This window comes from Vanrija pseudolonga, chromosome 2, assembly GCF_020906515.1.
Source record: "Vanrija pseudolonga chromosome 2, complete sequence".
NCBI classification, from domain to species: Eukaryota; Fungi; Basidiomycota; class Tremellomycetes; order Trichosporonales; family Trichosporonaceae; genus Vanrija; species Vanrija pseudolonga.
Genome location: NC_085850.1, coordinates 1,502,831 through 1,520,082, shown reverse-complemented (window position 1 = coordinate 1,520,082; position 17,252 = coordinate 1,502,831). Strand labels below are relative to the sequence as shown.

General features: G+C 60.6%; 8 protein-coding genes across 8 annotated transcripts; 4 read left to right on the top strand and 4 right to left on the bottom strand.

Moving 5' to 3' along the window:
- rrn11 (RNA polymerase I-specific transcription initiation factor rrn11) lies at positions 1 to 1,710 on the bottom strand. The gene is made up of 5 exons (XM_062768863.1): positions 1,476 to 1,710; positions 1,249 to 1,422; positions 965 to 1,211; positions 793 to 926; positions 1 to 756 (listed from the first exon to the last, which is right to left on the bottom strand). The coding sequence occupies exons 1-5, from the start codon at positions 1,626 to 1,628 to the stop codon at positions 559 to 561; spliced, it is 906 nt and encodes a 301-aa protein (XP_062624847.1). The 5' UTR covers positions 1,629 to 1,710; the 3' UTR covers positions 1 to 558.
- Positions 1,711 to 2,010: 300 nt separating this feature from the next.
- TIF1_0 (ATP-dependent RNA helicase eIF4A) lies at positions 2,011 to 3,887 on the top strand. Its single transcript, XM_062768862.1, has 3 exons — positions 2,011 to 2,219; positions 2,485 to 2,553; positions 2,634 to 3,887. The coding sequence occupies exons 1-3, from the start codon at positions 2,212 to 2,214 to the stop codon at positions 3,751 to 3,753; spliced, it is 1,197 nt and encodes a 398-aa protein (XP_062624846.1). The 5' UTR covers positions 2,011 to 2,211; the 3' UTR covers positions 3,754 to 3,887.
- Positions 3,888 to 4,283: 396 nt separating this feature from the next.
- LOC62_02G002351 (uncharacterized protein) lies at positions 4,284 to 4,888 on the bottom strand. Its single transcript, XM_062768861.1, has 5 exons — positions 4,841 to 4,888; positions 4,718 to 4,790; positions 4,653 to 4,674; positions 4,568 to 4,606; positions 4,284 to 4,532 (listed from the first exon to the last, which is right to left on the bottom strand). Exons 1-5 carry the CDS (start codon positions 4,851 to 4,853, stop codon positions 4,338 to 4,340), a joined length of 342 nt encoding a protein of 113 aa, XP_062624845.1. The 5' UTR covers positions 4,854 to 4,888; the 3' UTR covers positions 4,284 to 4,337.
- Positions 4,889 to 5,107: 219 nt separating this feature from the next.
- Positions 5,108 to 5,980, top strand: FCY1 (Cytosine deaminase). The gene is made up of 4 exons (XM_062768860.1): positions 5,108 to 5,187; positions 5,241 to 5,291; positions 5,481 to 5,658; positions 5,714 to 5,980. The coding sequence occupies exons 1-4, from the start codon at positions 5,147 to 5,149 to the stop codon at positions 5,900 to 5,902; spliced, it is 459 nt and encodes a 152-aa protein (XP_062624844.1). The 5' UTR covers positions 5,108 to 5,146; the 3' UTR covers positions 5,903 to 5,980.
- A 141-nt stretch (positions 5,981 to 6,121) lies between these two features.
- On the top strand, positions 6,122 to 6,891 carry FCA1 (Cytosine deaminase). Its single transcript, XM_062768859.1, has 4 exons — positions 6,122 to 6,182; positions 6,218 to 6,268; positions 6,362 to 6,539; positions 6,576 to 6,891. The coding sequence occupies exons 1-4, from the start codon at positions 6,142 to 6,144 to the stop codon at positions 6,786 to 6,788; spliced, it is 483 nt and encodes a 160-aa protein (XP_062624843.1). The 5' UTR covers positions 6,122 to 6,141; the 3' UTR covers positions 6,789 to 6,891.
- SSL2 (General transcription and DNA repair factor IIH helicase subunit XPB) lies at positions 6,870 to 9,598 on the bottom strand. The gene is made up of 3 exons (XM_062768858.1): positions 9,236 to 9,598; positions 7,344 to 9,193; positions 6,870 to 7,304 (listed from the first exon to the last, which is right to left on the bottom strand). The coding sequence occupies exons 1-3, from the start codon at positions 9,583 to 9,585 to the stop codon at positions 6,925 to 6,927; spliced, it is 2,580 nt and encodes an 859-aa protein (XP_062624842.1). The 5' UTR covers positions 9,586 to 9,598; the 3' UTR covers positions 6,870 to 6,924.
- Positions 9,599 to 9,900: 302 nt separating this feature from the next.
- On the top strand, positions 9,901 to 15,211 carry mon2. The gene is made up of 5 exons (XM_062768857.1): positions 9,901 to 9,935; positions 9,999 to 10,093; positions 10,136 to 10,196; positions 10,267 to 14,572; positions 14,624 to 15,211. Exons 4-5 carry the CDS (start codon positions 10,419 to 10,421, stop codon positions 15,042 to 15,044), a joined length of 4,575 nt encoding a protein of 1,524 aa, XP_062624841.1. The 5' UTR covers positions 9,901 to 9,935; positions 9,999 to 10,093; positions 10,136 to 10,196; positions 10,267 to 10,418; the 3' UTR covers positions 15,045 to 15,211.
- A 130-nt stretch (positions 15,212 to 15,341) lies between these two features.
- Positions 15,342 to 16,040, bottom strand: LOC62_02G002346 (uncharacterized protein; the record flags this gene model as incomplete). Its single annotated transcript, XM_062768856.1, has 2 exons — positions 15,342 to 15,511; positions 15,836 to 16,040. The coding sequence occupies 2 exons, from the start codon at positions 16,038 to 16,040 to the stop codon at positions 15,342 to 15,344; spliced, it is 375 nt and encodes a 124-aa protein (XP_062624840.1).
- Between the last annotated feature and the right edge of the window lie 1,212 nt (positions 16,041 to 17,252).

Sequence of the window (17,252 nt, the reverse complement as noted above, 5' to 3'; positions counted from 1 at the left end):
CGGCTGTCACGCCGACGCTGTCATGCACATCCTGCTGCTCATGAGCGGCACGGCATGGCATGCTCGTTGGTGCTGTCTGCCCAGCAGGTTCACAGCAGTCGTCGGAGGTCTGGTTGTGGGTCCACATGTGCTCCCACATCCCACACGAGCGTTGTCTCGTGTGACACTGGGGCCTCCCACACTCGCCATGATCGGCTGTTTCCGAGCCCACTAACCTTTCTTCTCACTGACGTTTATGCCGTGTGGGAATGGCCGGCGATGCGTGTTGTTGGTGTCGCCCGCCCGGCGTGTTTGTGTGGTCAGGCGATTGATGGACCAGATGTCGGCTTCGTCATGAGGGCGGACACTTGCGGACCTTGTGCTGGCGATGTGACAGCATGGCATCTCGTGCACATGGTCATTGCGGCCGCGCACACAAGTGTTTTGTGTTTCCACATCGACGGCAGGACATGAAGATAGGTCAGACCGAGCTGCACATCCGCTCTTGGTTCAGAATGCCGTTACAACATCGCATAATCCTACAACATGACCGCATCTAGACATGGAATGAAGCTCCTCCTAATCCGAGTCATCATAGTGCCTCCCTCTGAAGCCGCCATACGCGCCGTACCGTTCGGGCGTGGCAGTCCTCGAGTCGCTCTCGCTGCCCTTGTCTGTCCCAGCGTCCGACTTGCTGTCCATGCTCTGCAGCTCGAGCTCCATCTCCTCGTCCGACTTGTCATCTGCGTAGTCTGGCCGAGTGTCGGGGTTCTCCATCTGGCAGTCAGTTCCCGCTTCAGGAGTCCAACTAACCAGGCCAATGAATCCCAGTGCCACTTGTTCGCGCGGGTTGATCTTGAGCGCAGCTTCGAACCACTTGCGCGCTTGCCGCAGCAAGCCCTCGTTGGGCGGGGGGACGTTACGGCCAATAGAATCAACACTGGTCGCTAGGCAGGTTAGCAAAGTCGTAGCAAGCAGTACCAACCAGTTGAAGAAGACTCGACAGACACCTCTCGATCCCTTCGTTCCGCTCGCTCCTGCGGCACATACTCTGACCCCTGCAGCGCTTTCGGCTGTGCCAAGTAAAAGCAGATCATGCCGGCATATGTGTGCAGCGAGGCTGAAAGCAGGTAAGGGTACGAGGTGAGGTACGTCTCGAGCTCGTCGAGCGCGGCGCGGTATCGGTGCCCCTTGATGTGGAAGAGGACGAGCTCGGCGAGGATGGCGGGTCTCTGCAGATGTCAGCACGGAACCAACGCAGCTACTCACATCACCCTCTGGCATTGATATCTGAAGACTCTTGAGCCAGCGCTCCACCTCTTTAGGCTGCTGAGTCTGCGTTTGAGTCTGTGTTCCGGCCGGCGCCTCGGCGTCCGTCTCAGCGGTCATGAGGTACAGACCCCAGCGCCACCTCTCCTTCCAGTTGACGTCTGGGCAGCGCACCTGAGTTGTGGTTAGTTGTTGTCTCAAGCCGCCACCAAACCAACGCCACATACCAAGATCCCCCAGGCGCGTCGCGCACGGTCCAGTTCGCCGCGCAGGATGCACGCGTAGATGCAATCTACAAGGTTGTAGATGTATGCCCCGCGGACGGTGCGTGGCCGGTCGGGGCCATTGGGCTCGGGGTTGAACTTGTACTTGCCTACCATTGCGCGGGTAAGAGCAGGGATGTGGGTGCTGCTGCTCTACCTACCCGCGATAGGGCTTTGTGTTGACAATGTTGTTGTTGACGGGTGGCTGCTGTGGATGCAATCCCATTTCTGACTGTGGCCCTCCAAAGTGGAGGTGGATATCAAGTGACGCCCATGTCTGGAAAAAATAGTCCCGCCCAGGCACCCACCATGCTCCTCCTTTCGGCGTACAACGGCGTTTTGGATGGTGTGGCACTGACCCCTGGCGGTGTGACCGCACGCGCGTCAGGGTCGACCCGCCAGGCGCTCCCCCCCTAAGTGCGTCCGCTCTGACGGTTCCGTCCCAGACAATTTTTGCAGGCTTGGTACGGTGGGCGCGCCAGCCAGCCAACCCAGCCAGCCCAGCCAGCGACGCACACCAGCCTGGCCGCCCTGGCCACCGCCGTCACAAAGACACCTCTTCCTCTTCTCTTCTCCTCTTCAAACACCTTCGGGTATCCAAAACTACTTAAAAAAAGCTCTCGCAACCCCCTCCAAACGCACACCCGGCTGCTCCGTCACGAAAGACGAAGCGACCAACAAAAAAAACAAAACAGACATCATGGCTGAGTGAGTGTCCTCTCTCGCGCGACACCCCCTTTCCACCCCCCCTTCCGCCCTGCCTTTCGACCAGCGGCAAAAAACTCGACCCAGACGAGGCTTGTCAGCGTGGTACAGAGATGGCGAGGAGCGACGGCATGTCGATCGTAGAGCCATGGGGCTGGTTCGAGCGTGTTGGCCACTCAACGAAGCACCGCCCATATCCTCCTCGACGCGTTCGCCACCTCATACAACAGAATACAATAGAATGACTCATCACTGACACCAACCTCAGCAACAACGAGAACGGCCTCGAGCTGAGCGCCGACCTTATCGAGTCCAACTGGGACCAGGTCGTTGACAAGTGGGTGTTCAAGCATTGGGCATCCGAGCTGGAGCTCGGTGCTCTTGCTGCGTGGGGCGCCTGCTGACCGTGTGACCTAGCTTCGACAACATGGAGCTCAAGCCCGAGCTCCTCCGTGGTGTCTACGCCTACGGTTTCGAGCGCCCCTCGGCCATCCAGCAGCGTGCTATCATGCCCATCATCACTGGCCGTGACGTTATCGCTCAGGCTCAGTCGGGTACCGGCAAGACCGCTACCTTCTCGATCTCGATCCTCCAGCGCATTGACACCACTGTCAAGAAGACCCAGGCCCTCATCCTCGCCCCTACCCGTGAGCTCGCCCAGCAGATCCAGAAGGTCGTCATCGCCCTCGGTGACTACCTCAACGTCGACTGCCACGCCTGTGTCGGTGGTACCGCTGTCCGTGAGGACATTGCCAAGCTCTCCGAGGGCCCCCACGTCGTTGTCGGCACCCCCGGCCGTGTCTTCGACATGATCAACCGTGGTGCCCTCCGCGCCGACTCGGTCAAGATGTTCTGCCTTGACGAGGCCGACGAGATGCTCTCGACTGGCTTCAAGGACGCCATCTACGACATCTTCCAGCTCCTCCCCGCCGAGACCCAGGTCGTCCTCCTCTCGGCTACCATGCCCGCCGACGTTCTTGAGGTCACCAAGAAGTTCATGCGTGACCCCATCCGTATTCTCGTCAAGCGTGACGAGCTTACCCTTGAGGGTATCCGTCAGTTCTACATTGCTGTCGAGAAGGAGGAGTGGAAGCTCGACACCCTTTGCGACCTCTACGAGACTGTCACCATTACCCAGGCTGTCATCTTCTGCTCGACCCGCCGCAAGGTCGACTGGCTCACCCAGAAGCTGCACGAGCGCGAGTTCACCGTCTCGGCCATGCACGGTGACATGGACCAGGCCCAGCGTGAGGTCATCATGAAGGAGTTCCGCTCGGGCTCTTCGCGTGTCCTCATCGCCACCGACCTCCTTGCCCGTGGTATCGACGTCCAGCAGGTTTCGCTCGTCATCAACTACGACCTCCCCGCTTCCAAGGAGAACTACATCCACCGTATCGGCCGTGGTGGTCGTTTCGGACGTAAGGGTGTTGCCATCAACTTTGTCACCACCGAGGACGTCAAGATGCTCCGTGAGATTGAGACCTTCTACAACACCCAGGTCGACGAGATGCCCCTTAACGTCGCCGACCTCATCTAAGTCACACTTTCCGGCATCTTCTGGTCCACTTTTTGTAATCGTGCAAACCTGTATCGCTGGCGTTTAGCCACCTTAGCACCTTCCCCCCTCCCCCAACACCACCCCACCAAGACCCCAACCCCCAAACCCCCACCCCCACCCCCTCAACCCTACCCCTCAAAATGTGCCCCTCGTCGTTGTGGATACTGCGACGCAGAGGCTGCCGACCAAAGCGCCTCTGTGGTGGCAGGTTGACGACGTTTGAAGGGGCATCGCTCGTGTCGTCATCTAGAGTTGGAAGACGAGACGAAGCGTATACTATTCCCTTCCCTACTATATCAGCGTCCGCATGGGCATGATCAGGCATGCAGCCAAATGGTTCAACGAGCGAGCAGAGCGAGAGTGCAAGAGCGAGAGTGCAGCATGGCGAGGAGCACTAACAGTCGTTGCGAAAGCAGAATACTGAGAATGGTAGAATGGTGGCCCATCATGTGGCACCACAGCTCGTCGCCAAGCTTCACACCTTCGCCACCCTCGTTCAACAACCACAGCACATGAGCCGAGTATATGCATACAGTATATGTGTGTATAGACGCGTGTGTTGTCTACACCAGGCGCTTGCTGCCGGCAGCCCAGTCAAACTTGCCGTCGGTCGGCAACTGGGCGAGGACGGCGCTGTTCTCGGGTGTGGCCGCCGCTGCAGGCTTGGAGGGAGCGACACCCGTCCGGCGGGCCTTGTGCTCCTCCTTGATGCGGTTAAGCTCCGAGTGGAGCTCGTCGGCGGACTTTGGCGCGATGGTCTGGCGTCAGCTTTACCCAAGTATGGCAAGCTCACGTTGGTCGTCTCCTTTGGTGGCCACATGATGTGCTTGATCTGACGGGTTAGTGGTCTGCAACACAAGGTAGCCTCAAGCACATACAGGGTGGACATGGTGCTCGTACCTGCGACAGTCAGCGCAGCTCCCACCGTCGGACTGAGACGAACCAGTTCGGGTCGCCGAAGTGCAGCATGGCAAACAGCGGGATGAAGAGGTACGTCGCAAACTTGAATACTTCGACTGGGCGGGTCAGCAACGCCCGGGTTATCAGGCCGTCAGCGAGCACGCACGATTCGCGCCCATCGTGAGAGTGGTGAGATAAAGTCGGTGGACAAGGTCGTCGTTGTCGTGAAAGATGTCTCCTCGTTCAACTCTGCGATGCCGACTTGCGGCGAGTGGCCGAGCCAGCGCGTGATCACCACGTGGATTTGATCCCGCGACATGAGTGAGTCGCGGTCTGTGCGATCCGTGCCTGAGTGAGCGTAGGGGATGGATGCTGCCTGCACAGCGCGTACAATGTTGGAGAGTTTCAGTTTAGACGTCGCCACCGTCCGTCCGTCGCTCTGTCCGTCGCCGCCACCAACCGCGCGCCTACAATGCGCGTCACGGAGAAGCACTATCCGCAGCTCATGCGCCTGTACGTCACGTCATGCCGTCTTGCTACAACGCCGCCGCTGACCTGACCCACAGGGCGCACGACGAGGCGCTCAAGAGCAAGGCGCAAGGAGGCATCCCGATAGGGTGGGTCGTGGGGTCGTGCGGCGGCGGGGCGCGCGGCGGGGCGGGGCGGGGCGGGTCGAGGCGTGCGTGACCGGGGCGCTTGGTCTCGACGACGTCTCGCGGCCTCGCTAGCGTGATCGCTGCTGCATGCTGCATGCTGCTCTGCTTGCTTGCTTGCTCGCCTGCGCGCTCGCTAACGCTCTTTCGCAGCGCCGTCATCGTGGACCTCAACACGCGCGCCGTGCTCGCGCGCGGGCACAACCGGTTCGCGCAGACGGGCTCGCACGTCGCCCACGGCGAGATGGAGGCGCTCGCGAATCTCGGGGCAGTGGACAAGGCGCTGTGGAAGGACCTGGCAGTGTTCACGACCATGGTGCCGTGCGAGATGGTGAGTGGGGTCGGCGCTGTGCGTGGCCGCCTCGTAGCTGACACATGCCTCCCAGTGCGCCGGGGCGTTCATCCGCTTCGGTATCCCCTTGTGCGTGGCTGCCGAGCGGGAAACGTACGCAGGTGCAGAGGAGTACCTCGTGTCGCGCGGCGTACAGGTCATCGTGCTCGACGACGCTTCGGTGCGGCAAATGATGGTGGACTGGATCGCGACAGACGAGGGCAAGGCGCTGTGGGAGTCGTAGTAATCTGCGGGGTATCCGGGCTATCTGGGCTGTCTAGGCTGTCTGAACTCTGTTGTACCATGTATGGGTTTGCTTTTACGTGTTGCTGCTTTCTCGCTGCGCTGCTCGCTTGGCTGCGCGCTATCATTAGAACACTGATCCACGGAGCAAGCCGACTCGTTCGGCCCATCCCTTCGGCATCCCTGAGCTCCATTCAACTTTCTTCATCGCCCTTATCACCACCACACGACCCGCCAGCAATGCCAGTCACGCCCGCCGACTACCCCAAGTACATGCGCATGTAGGTGGGGCTGCTGCTGGCACCGCTGACGCCAGTGCGCACGAGCAGGCGCTCAAGTCTCTCTCTGAGGGTGGCATTCCCATCGGGTATGTGGAGATAGGCATCTCGGGACGCCGCAGTCTCGGGTGGTCCAGCCAGCCTGGTCGGTCTTGTTCGCTCGCTAACGCTCGCTCACACAGCGGCTGCATCGTCCACGCACCCACTGGCGACGTCCTCTCCAAGGGCCACAACAAGCGCGTGCAGGAGAACTCGAACATCAAGCACGGCGAGACGGACGCGCTCGAGAACCTCGGGCGCGTGCGCGAGGGGCTCCTGCGCGAGTGTATCATGTTCACGACGCTGAGCCCGTGTATCATGGTGGGTTGGATGCATAGATGCGGCTGACACGCTCAGTGCTCTGGCACCTGCGTCCTCTACAAGTTCCCCACTGTCGTGCTGGCCGAGAACGACAACTTTGTCGGCGGAGAGGACTTTCTCCGCTCGCAGGGCGTCGAGGTCGTCAACCTCAAGGACGCCGAGATCACCAAGATGATGGCGGACTGGATTGCCAGCGACGCAGGCAAGAAGATCTGGAACGAGGACATTGGCGAGGTCTCGGCCGAGTAGACAGACGCAAATAGGGGACTGAGGGTTGACGTTGCCGTAGAGGATCTTGGGATGCAGCTTGGTTGGCTGGGCAGTCGCCGACTCACAATACACTTCCAAATGCTATATGTTCATAATGCTACAACTACTGCTGCCTCTACTGCCCCATACGCTTCTTCGCCGACGCCAGCTCATTCTGGCGCTTTTTGAACACTGAATGCTGGCCCGCGTTCTGCGCCACGCGCTGCTTCTTCGTAAGCCGCTCCTCACGCTGCAGCTCCTTGTTGGCGCTCTTGTTCTGCTCGCGGTAGCTAAGGTTCTGCCCACCCGACAGGTGCTCGAGAGGCGCCGTGAACCGCTGCACCGGCGCTGCCGTCTTGACGTTCTGTGCACCGCGGCTAGCCACCTTCTGATGCTTGCCATTGTTCAGGCGCATGTAGTGGTCCGATGTCTCCCAGCTGTCCGCGCCTGTGTTGAGGACTTCCTCGAGCAGCGAGATCTGCTGCGCCTTGGTCGGGAAGACAAGACCGTCCATCTCTGAGAAAGGGTTAGTCATTACACGTTATACCCACCCACTGTCAATGCCATGCAGCTCGGTGATAACCTTGAACGCGTAGCCCTGGTCGATCAGGAAGCCCTGACGCTTGGACGAGTAGTACATCTCCTGCGTGTCCTTGGAGACCAGCGAGTAGAAGAAGGCATTGAAGCCCTCGTCGTTACGGCGCTTGGCACGGAGGATACGACCCAGACGCTGCGCCTCTTGGCGACGCGAGCCGAAGTGGCTCGAAATCTGCACGAGGCAGGTGGCTTCTGGGAGGTCGATGGACGTGTCACCAACCTTGGACAGGAAGATGGTGTTGAGCTGCGGGTCGTGCTGGAATCGACTGAGAATTTGCAGACGCTCGCCCTCGGGCGTCCCACCGTGGATGTATGGCTTGCCCAGCTTCTTGGCGTACGCTTCGAGCGCGTACACATTGTCCGAGAAGACAATCACCTTGTCGCCGCGCGATTCGTGGTAGTTGATGAGGAACTGGCACGCCTGCATCTTGTTCGGGTTCATGGCGTGCAGGAGCACTCGCTTGCGCGACGGGTTGCGGAGGTACTCGCGGTAGAACTCTGGCGTCATCGGGCACCACACCTCGGCGCACTGCACAGTCGCAATGTGCCCGTTCTTCGCCAGGTCCATCCAGTTGGCCTCATAAAGCTTCGGGCCAATGAGGTATCCAAGGTCGTTGATCTTGTCGTCCTCACGCACAAGCGTGGCCGTCAGGCCGAGCTTGGCGTGCACCTTGAAGCCGCTCACACACTTGCGGAACATCTCAGCGGGGACGACGTGCACTTCGTCAAGCAGGAGGAAGCCCCACTCGCGCGAGCGGAGGAACTGCATGACTTTCTCGGCATCGTGGGCACGCTTGCCAGTTTTCGCAATCATCGAGTACGTCGAGATGACGATACCGGCCGGGCCCTGGAAGATCTCCTTCTCGCCCTGCGTGAAGGTGCAGATCTGGCGTTCGCTGATGTTGGAGAACTGGAGGAACTGCTGCTTCCATTGGGCGACTGACACAGCCGACGTGCAGAGCACCAGCGCACTCTTCCGAATTGTGCAGGCGGCCGTGATGCCGACGAGCGTCTTGCCTGCACCACATGGCAGCACAATGATACCAGAACGCGCACGGCCGTTACCGAACATCTTGGACAGCGATGTCTCCTGGTATGGGCGAATGACGGTCATCGGCTTGAGCTGGATGTCCAGGTTCGCGTTTCGGTTGTCGTTCCTAAAGTCGTACTCCTCGAGCGCCGGGAGGTCGATGTCCTTGCAGCGACGGCGGACCTCCTCCATCCGATCTCCAGCGACCTCGAACGACTGCACCGCGTCGTCTTCGTCGAGCTCGTCGGTCTCGTTGATACCGATCACAGCACCGATAACGTCGTCACGCCCGCGCCCGTTCTCGTCCGGACGGCTTGCCTCGCCGCGCTCAGCTCGTCGGGCCTCCTCGGTACCAGGGATGTGGAAGTCTCGCCTCGGGCCTGACGTCTTCTCAATGCCAAAGGTCACGTCCTCTTCCTCTTCCTCGCGGTGAACACGGCAGTTCTTGATCACGTCGTCCTTGAGCAGCTGCTGGAGGTACTCTGGCACACTGGACTCCAAGAGGTAGCGGTTGTGCTTTAGGACGAGCTTGATCTTGCCGTACGACGACGTCCACTCGCGAATGCGTCGAATCAACCGCTTCGGTAGAGGAATCTTCGACAGACGCGACAACACTTCGATAATGTCGTTTGTCTCGAGACCGACCGACATGGCGGCGTGCAGCGACGGCTTGGTAATCCTGTACTCGTGTATCAAACTTGGGCGTGATACTGGCTCGGCGATCGCGATCAAGAAGTCTTGCGCGGCAGTAGCGAGGGGTGCAAAGGCTTCGAGGATACTGACAAGACGTCAACACGCCATTCTAACAACCTCAGCTCACATGTTACCAGATTCATCGATCCACAAAGGTCGGGCGGCGTGGTCAGCCTTGAGGTTCTCGCCGGACAGGTCGATTCCCCTCCTGCCGACCAGCCCTTCGAGGAACCCCTCGCCATCATCGCCGCCGTCATCATAGTCCACAGCCCCATCGGCTGGATGCGCTCCCGCGACCTCGCGCGCACGCTGCAAGGCAGTCAAGTTGATCTTGATGCCCGTTGCCGCCGCTGCTCCACCGCGAGCCGGAGCCTTGGCGGGAGCGCGGCGCTTGACCGGGGCGTACTCGTCCTCAGATCCCGAGGAGTCCGAGTCGACAAAGTCGAGCGACGAGGCCGGTGAGGGCGAACGCGACATGGTGTGGGAGGTGATGGGGAAGAAGATGAACAAGAAAAGTAGTTGGGGAGGAGCTTGGTATTGTAGCTTGTTGCCACCGAGTGTCAGAGAAGGGAAGAGCACGTGACTTGAGATGAGTAGACTCTTTGCAGGCGCGCGTGGCTGCGCACGCCTAGCCGATTTCAGAAGTCATGATGGATGGCACGTCACTCACTGCCTGCAACGGACCGGTTTCAGTGCCGTGACGGCGGCGGCGGCGGCGCGACTTGGCCGAAACGACGACGAGTGTTGTTGACGACCACTGCGAGCTGCAATCGCCAACTGTACTACCTCTCACACCACCCCACTCTACCAACCCCCCGTCTAATCCCACAACGCGATCCGTCGCCTGGGGCCATGGTATGTAGAACCGCCTCCCACAATTCCACCAGCTGACACTGCACTCAATGCACAGGACCACAACCTCCTCGTTTCGGAGCTCCAGTCGCTCATCGTCGAGAGCAAGCGACGGAACCCAGAGGTTAGGGATGTAAGTGCCGACCTGCCCGCTGCTATCAGCGCTAACGTTCAGGCTGGCGAGGCCGCACTCGAGATCTTGCGGCCTGGGCCACAGCCGCGCGACGTCCTGGCCGGTGGGTCTGGTGGCTGGACAGTGGCGACTGCTCCGCGCCACGACGACTGACACGTCGCTGACACGTTCAGCACGCGCCGACACGTTGCTCGCTCCGATCACGCTGGGATGCAAGACACGGAATGCGAAAATCGTCGGGATCAGCATCGCAGCGCTACAGCGGCTCGTCGCGCTCGGCGGTGTGCCGCTCGCGTCGCTGCCAGACGTGCTGCACACGCTCGGCATGGTGGCTGGCCAGGCAGTCGATATCCAGCTCAAGATCCTCCAGACTCTCCTCAGCATCCTGACATACTGCAAGGACATGCACGGCGACGCGCTGGGCACTGCGCTGCTGCTGTGCTTCAAGCTTCAGGATTCGCGTGTGAGCGTCGTCAGCTCGACTGCGGCTGCGACGCTGCGCCAGGCCATCATGGTCGTGTTCGACCGCGTCACGAGCGATGCCAATGCGGAGAAGACTGAGAAGGTCGTGCTCGCCACCGAGCCACCCGAGGAGATTGCTATCACGCCGGCCGCGATGGACGCGTACCTCATCCTCTGGGATCTGTGTCTCCTCACGACTTCGTCCCCAGCGTCATCGGGTCTCAGCCTCTGGAGCCCGGCAGAGAAGGAGAAGCCGCGCCTGCTGAAACTTTCATCCCTGCAGCGCACGTTTGGACTCGAGCTCATCGAGAGCATCTTGAGCGGATACGACGGCGTCGTCAAGAAGCACCCCGAGCTGCTGTTTCTCCTCCGACATGACCTGCACCCACTGGTGCTACGGTTACAGGCAGAAAAGCCCAGCTTCCCTGTCGCTCTGCGCATCTGCCGGATCATCTACGTGCTCATTCGTCACTACGCCGACCAGTTACCAAGCGAATGTGAGACGTACCTCTTGTCACTCATCCGCATGGGGACTGGGGACGCTGAAGACGACAAGAAGGAAGCAAAGAAGGATCCCAAGAAGGATCTCGTCGCGCCTTGGCAGCACGTGCTATCGCTCGAGGTGCTGCGTGGCATCAGTGGTGACCCAGCACTCCTCCGCGCCATATGGACCCAGTACGACAAGGCTGAGGGGACCCCGGACCTCTTCGCCAAGCTCGTCTCGGCGTTTGGACGCCTCGTCAACGACAAGCCGCAGCTCTTGGGTGTCAGCTCACAAATCCACGGCCTTGGTGTACCACAGTCCGCTGCAGCTGAACACGCCAACGCCGGCTATTTGGATATGGGCATTGGGATGATGGCGTCGGCTGCCAGCGCAGGTGTGTCGACAGTCACAGCCATGATCGGTCCAACAGGCGGCGGCCTCGGTCAGCACTCGACCATGAAGCAGCGCCTCATCGAACAGCACGACAAGGCAGAGGCACCGCCAGTGCCAGAAACCTACCCTTACCTGTTGGCTGTCCAGTCGCTCGATGCGATCGCTGAGAGCATCCCAAACGGTGTCGCCCAAGCGGACACGCGCGACACGGCCTGCGGTATGGCCGAGTCGGCATGGCCTGCCCTCCTCGCAGCACTGTCATATCTTATGTCCACAGAACTATCCGACCAACTATTTGCAGAGGTCCTCACTGCTCTTCAAGACTTCACCATTGCATGCGGCGAGCTGGGCCTCTCAACTCCACGCGACGCATTCATCAACACACTGGCACGGTACGCCGTTCCACCGCCGGTCGTCTCGGCCATGCAGTCGTACTTTGAGAACGGTCCGCAGCAAAAGTCCGGCGGCACGGCGGATGCTCTGGGCCTCGCGGCGCTTGGTGTCGGTGGTGGACCGGCCTCTCCTCCCAGCCTGTCCGAGCGCAACCTCGCCTGCCTTCGCAGCTTGGTGGGCGTGGCGCAGACATTGGCCAGCTCGCTCGGCCCAGGTTGGCACGACGTGCTCGAAACTTTGCAGAACGCAAACTATCTCCTGTCAATGGCCCGCAAGCCCAATGCGCGGAGGACAACGTCCGGCCAGCCTCCCCCAACACCACCACCTGGCTCCGGGAGGTCTTCGCAGGACGGGAACACGGTACGACCAGAGGCTCTTCAGGACCTCGACACCGAGACAATTCAGGCTGCGGTCACTGCGTTGTTTGAGCGATCACGGGAGCTCGACGACGAGGCGTTCACCATCTTTATCACCGCCTTGTGCAAGCTCAGCTCGGAGATGATCGGCATGAACCCGGTGGTCGACCTGACGAAGAGCCCCACCACCCCAGCTGGCCTTCTCTCTCCTGGAGCAGATTCTGGACGACGACGCACGAGCGGCATCAACATCTCACAGAGTATCAAATCCGGCGAGCGCTCGTTTGGGCTGTCGAAACTCCGTGCTGTTGCTGTGCTCAACCTCCCCCGTCTCATCGCCAGTGACCCATCTGTTGGATGGACCGAAGTCACGCAGCACCTGCTCAAGGTGGCTCGCCACGTGAGCGCACCGTCGGCAATCCGCCTACAAGCATCGGAGACCTTGTCGGAGCTTCTCTTGACTGCCCTGCGAACCGTCCCCGAGCCACGCGTCCAGCACCAGGTGTTCGACGTGCTTGTCCTCCAGGTGGATGTCAACCCTGTCAGTAACACCGTGGCAACAGACTACGAGGTACGGTCGTCGGGCTTTGCGACTTTGAACCAGATCCTCGAGTCGTCGGGCCATTCGCTCGAGGTAGGCTGGCCCACCATCTTTGGCATGCTCGACAGCGTGTGCAAGAAGCCGGAGGTGAACGAGGGCGGCAGACACGTTCCTCACCGCGGTGATGCCAACCTCGTCCGCATTGCATTCCCGTCTCTCACCCTGATCTGCACCGACTTCCTGTCTTCTCTGGACGCGACCGCCATGCGTCAGTGTATCGCATGCCTCGGATTCTTCGGCAAACAGCAAGAAGACGTCAACATCACACTCGCGGCGATCGGTCTACTCTGGAATGTCTCGGACAAGGTGCAAGGCGAGTCCAAGGAGCTCTGGCTCTACCTCCTCACGGAACTCCTCGAGCTTGCCCGCGACTCTCGACTCGAGGTGCGAACCGGCGCGATGCAGACTCTCTTCCGCTGCGTCGAGCTGTACGGCGCCGACCTGTCTTCTGAGATGTGGGACGACGTCCTTTGGAAGGTCGTCTTCCCTCTTCTCGAGACGATGCGCAGCGACGAGTCACAGGTGCTCGCTTTGACGTCGGTCGGTTCCATCTTCGGTACCTTCGGACCGAAGATTGCCTCGCTGCCATCCAACTCGAAGGTGTTTGAAACACTGTTCGAGCGCCTCAAGCTGTCGTTTATCAGCGAGCCGCGCCAGTGCAGCACTGCGTCCTTGAAGGTGCTTGAACGGGTCGTCGCTGCTACCGAGAAGGGCGCGCCGCAACTCGACCACACTTGGAACACATTCTCCAGCATGGGTGCTGCACTGTCTGACGGTGAACCATACACCCAGGACAACCTCGTGGCGCTTGTTCGCGTCGCGGCCCTTCTGCATGACAGACTGGAGTGGACGGACGATCGTGGCAAGCAGTTGTCAAGCATCCTTCGCGCCGTCATTGCCTACTCGCGCTCGCCCGACTACCGCCCGGATGTCGACTCGATGTCGCCACTGCAAGAGGCTGTGGCCGAGCTGGTCGCCAAGTCGACGCATTTCGGCGCGTCTCTTGTCCTCTCTGACCTCGCCGAGTTTAGCTCGCTGGCGTACGTTGGCGATGGCACGGGCAAGCTGTCGTATGTCGCGCTGTCCAAGTTTGCCATGCCCAAGATGGCCGACGTGTACGAGCGTACCGCCGACAGGGATGCCCTCTACGACGACGGAACGATTGAAAGTGTCATTGGCGCGTATGCTTTACCCATAAAGCTAAAGTACGACTGCCCTTCAGCAAACAAATGGGGATCGGACCCACCTTTGTGGCGGACGGCCATGACGACCTTTGTGCGCGTGCTGAAGGTTCTCACCTCGAATCTGGAAGGCAAGAGGCTCGAAACACTTGAAAAGCAGCGATTCGAGGCCATCTGGGGCCAAGTCATGGACGTTTTTGCCGGAGTACTGCTTGCAGACGACGGTGGCGATTCGGCCGACCCGGAGGACGAGGCTTTTGTTCTCCCCATTCTCGAGCAACTGCAAGCGGCTGTCGGTCCTCGCCTCGCCGATCCGCGCATCCCGGACCGTGTTGTGTCGGCCTATGCGGAGACGCTGCGCAAAGCCAGTGTTTTGTATCACTACGACGTCCGTGCGCCGGGTGGAACTACGGCCCCCGTAGTGGCCGAGCCCCAGGAAAAGACTCGGTACTGGGCCTTTGACCATCTTATCGCGAGCTCGAGCCAACGGGGAAACAACGACAAGCGAGTGACATCACTGTTTGTGCCATCGTTGTTGCGGCGACTCGAGGCGACACTGCGACACTTCTTAAGCGACGCCAAGCTGCGAGGTCAAATGCCATTCTCACGGTGAGTGCGAGCAACTTACGTGCCCCGTGCATCGCTCACGAATTTATTCAGCGTTCGCGAGGAGGAAATTCTTTACGTCTTGCGACATCTTGTCACAATGACACTATGGGAAGGGAGCGTTCCTATTCCAGATGGCGACGGCGAATCTCCAACCGCACTGGCCAAGGCGTCTGCGGCGTCGTCCAGGGCCCACCTGTTCGCCTACTACCCTTTGCTACTCGAGCTCGCGTTCGTGCCGGCGCATCTTCCAGCAATGTGGATTTTGCCGTCCGAGCACGTACGATTGTTTGCCGGTGTGGAACCGAGAGTAAATGGCGAGCGTGGCGAAGGCGAGGACAGCGAGGACGGTGAGGAGGACGCTCGGGACGGAACCGACTTGATAGAGGTTTCGGCCCGCGATCTTGCGCGTCGGTGCCTTGAGCTAGTTGGGCTCGAGCTCGGGCTAAGCTCGGCGCGAGCGGCGCGCGTATAGACGGGTTGATCAAGGCCGAGGAAACGGCTACGGTATGTGTTATTATAGTCGTGATTGGATCGGAACGCGGAAGCATTGGTTCAACCGCGTCGCCGACGCCATAGTGATCACGCAACAGCCTACACATGTCCAACACACACACACATGTCACACCATCCATCTAGCAGCACCCCATCGCACAAGCTTCTCATCGTACATGGAATCTATGACCACTCAAGTCTATCGACGCATGCTGCGCGCCAGCCATCATCGTCCTAGTGTGCCGTGGCACATTTTACAGGTGCAATACACAACTAACTATGGCTGCCTGGCGCCGTACTTGAGCTGCACCATTTCCTTGAGCAGGCCGTTCTCCTTGCGCAGGTCGTTTACTTCGATTTCTAGCTCGCGGTGCTGTTGCTCGAGGTCACGGATGCTGCGCTCGACCGTCTCGACGTGCTGTTTCTTCTTTGCACGGAAGCGCGCCGCTACAAACGGCTGTCAGCTGTTTGCCCTGTGGGCGTCGCGCGCCACACTCACACGCAAGCGTATTTCTTATCCGCTTATCTTCCACGTCTTCACCGTTCGGCGTCGGCTCGTTGGCGGGCACCGAGCCCGGGCCTGGGCTGCCGGCTCGCGACGACGTGATGGCCGACGAGGACGTGAGCGTGCGTTGTGGGCGCGGCCTCTCTGCGGGTGACGGGCCAGTGTTCCAAGTCGGGGGACCGGCTGTGGGGGGCGTCGTGGTCAGCGCTTGGCACTCGTTACTAAAATCCCACGCAGTGGCACTGCGCGGCGCGACTCTAACTCACCGGGCGTGGATGGCGGCGCGGCCGGCGCACTGCCAGGTGCATGCACGGGGTGGTGGTAGGGGTGGGTTCCGTGAGCTAGTGCGATACGTTGGTTGAGCTCGGCGGACGCGGTGCCGCCGCCCGGCAGCCCGCGGGGTGAGTGTGCCGACGGGCCGCCAGGAGGGGGCCAGTTGTTGGGCCCGCCTGCTGCAGCGTGGTTGTACATGCTTGGCGGGATGGCGGGGTTGAAGCTGTGGGCAAAGTGCGCAAAGAGCTCCTCGTCGCTTAGCCCCAGTCCGGGGTGCGGCGTGGGCGGGAGGGAAGAGGACGCGGGGGAGGGCTTGGCCGTTGGTGGCTGCGAGGAGTGTGCCTGCGTCTGCGAGTGCGAGCGGTGGTGTTGGTGCTGGTGCTGGGCGTGGTGGGCGTGATGGTGTGCTGCGTGGCCGTTGGATCTGCTGCCACTCGCCGCGCTGCTGCTGCCTATGTGGTCCCAGAGGCCGGGCTGCACGGGACTCGGGTGCGCCGTGCTGGGCGACGAGGCTGCCGCTGCCGCTGCTGCTGCTGCTGCTGCCGCTAGACTCAGGCCGCCATGCCCTGTGGGGTTGGTAGAGCTCGCTGCTGTTGCTGCAGCGCTGCCTGCTGCGGCGCCGGGTACGCTTCCGTCGAGAGCCGTGAGGATCGCGTGCCAGTCGATCCCGTCGTCGGCTGCCGGCATCAACGAGGAGGGAGTGGTGGGTGTCGAGGATGGGGAGTGAGAGTGGCGGCCAGCAGCAAAGGGGGGGGTGATGTGGGTGGAAAGTTAAACTATATGATGGAGTGTAGATTTGTCCTTGTTGTGCGTTGCGGCGGGCCACATTGTTGTCCTGTCTCGGGTCAGTAGGCGCAATGCAGTCCGGGTTAGTGGCCGTGCTGCTGCAAGGTGTATCAGCAGTGCTTGCTGCTGGCATGCTGGGCATAGCTGGGTCAAGTGAGACACGAGCCCATCGTGGTAGGTTTGAGGATGAGCGTTGATGACGTGATTTGGTAAAAACCGCCTAGCAAGGGGGGCACATTGTCCCAGCCGCCCGCCAGCGACTGCTGGCCAATTTCAACGCGCGCGCGCCAAAAACCCATCACGCGTGCTCACGCCTGTGGCCACCGCAGAGGGGGCCCGCAGCGCGTGAGCACGCCCGGCAAGGCCGGCACTGCGGCCCTAGGTCGGGGGCTGGCTGGCTGGCTGGCTGGCAAGGCAAGACAAGTTGATGCAAGAGCACGGAAGAGGTTTATCGCCTCGCAGCGCGTCCAGCAAATACCAATAATAACCGTGCCTTATACATCTCGGATCAAGCGGATGTACCGCCGAGGTAGCCACGTGGACAAGTCACGTGATGGTGCCAATGCAGGCGGTTGTCGACGGTCACTGAGACCGAAGGGATGCGACGGTAGGCATGCCGAAGTC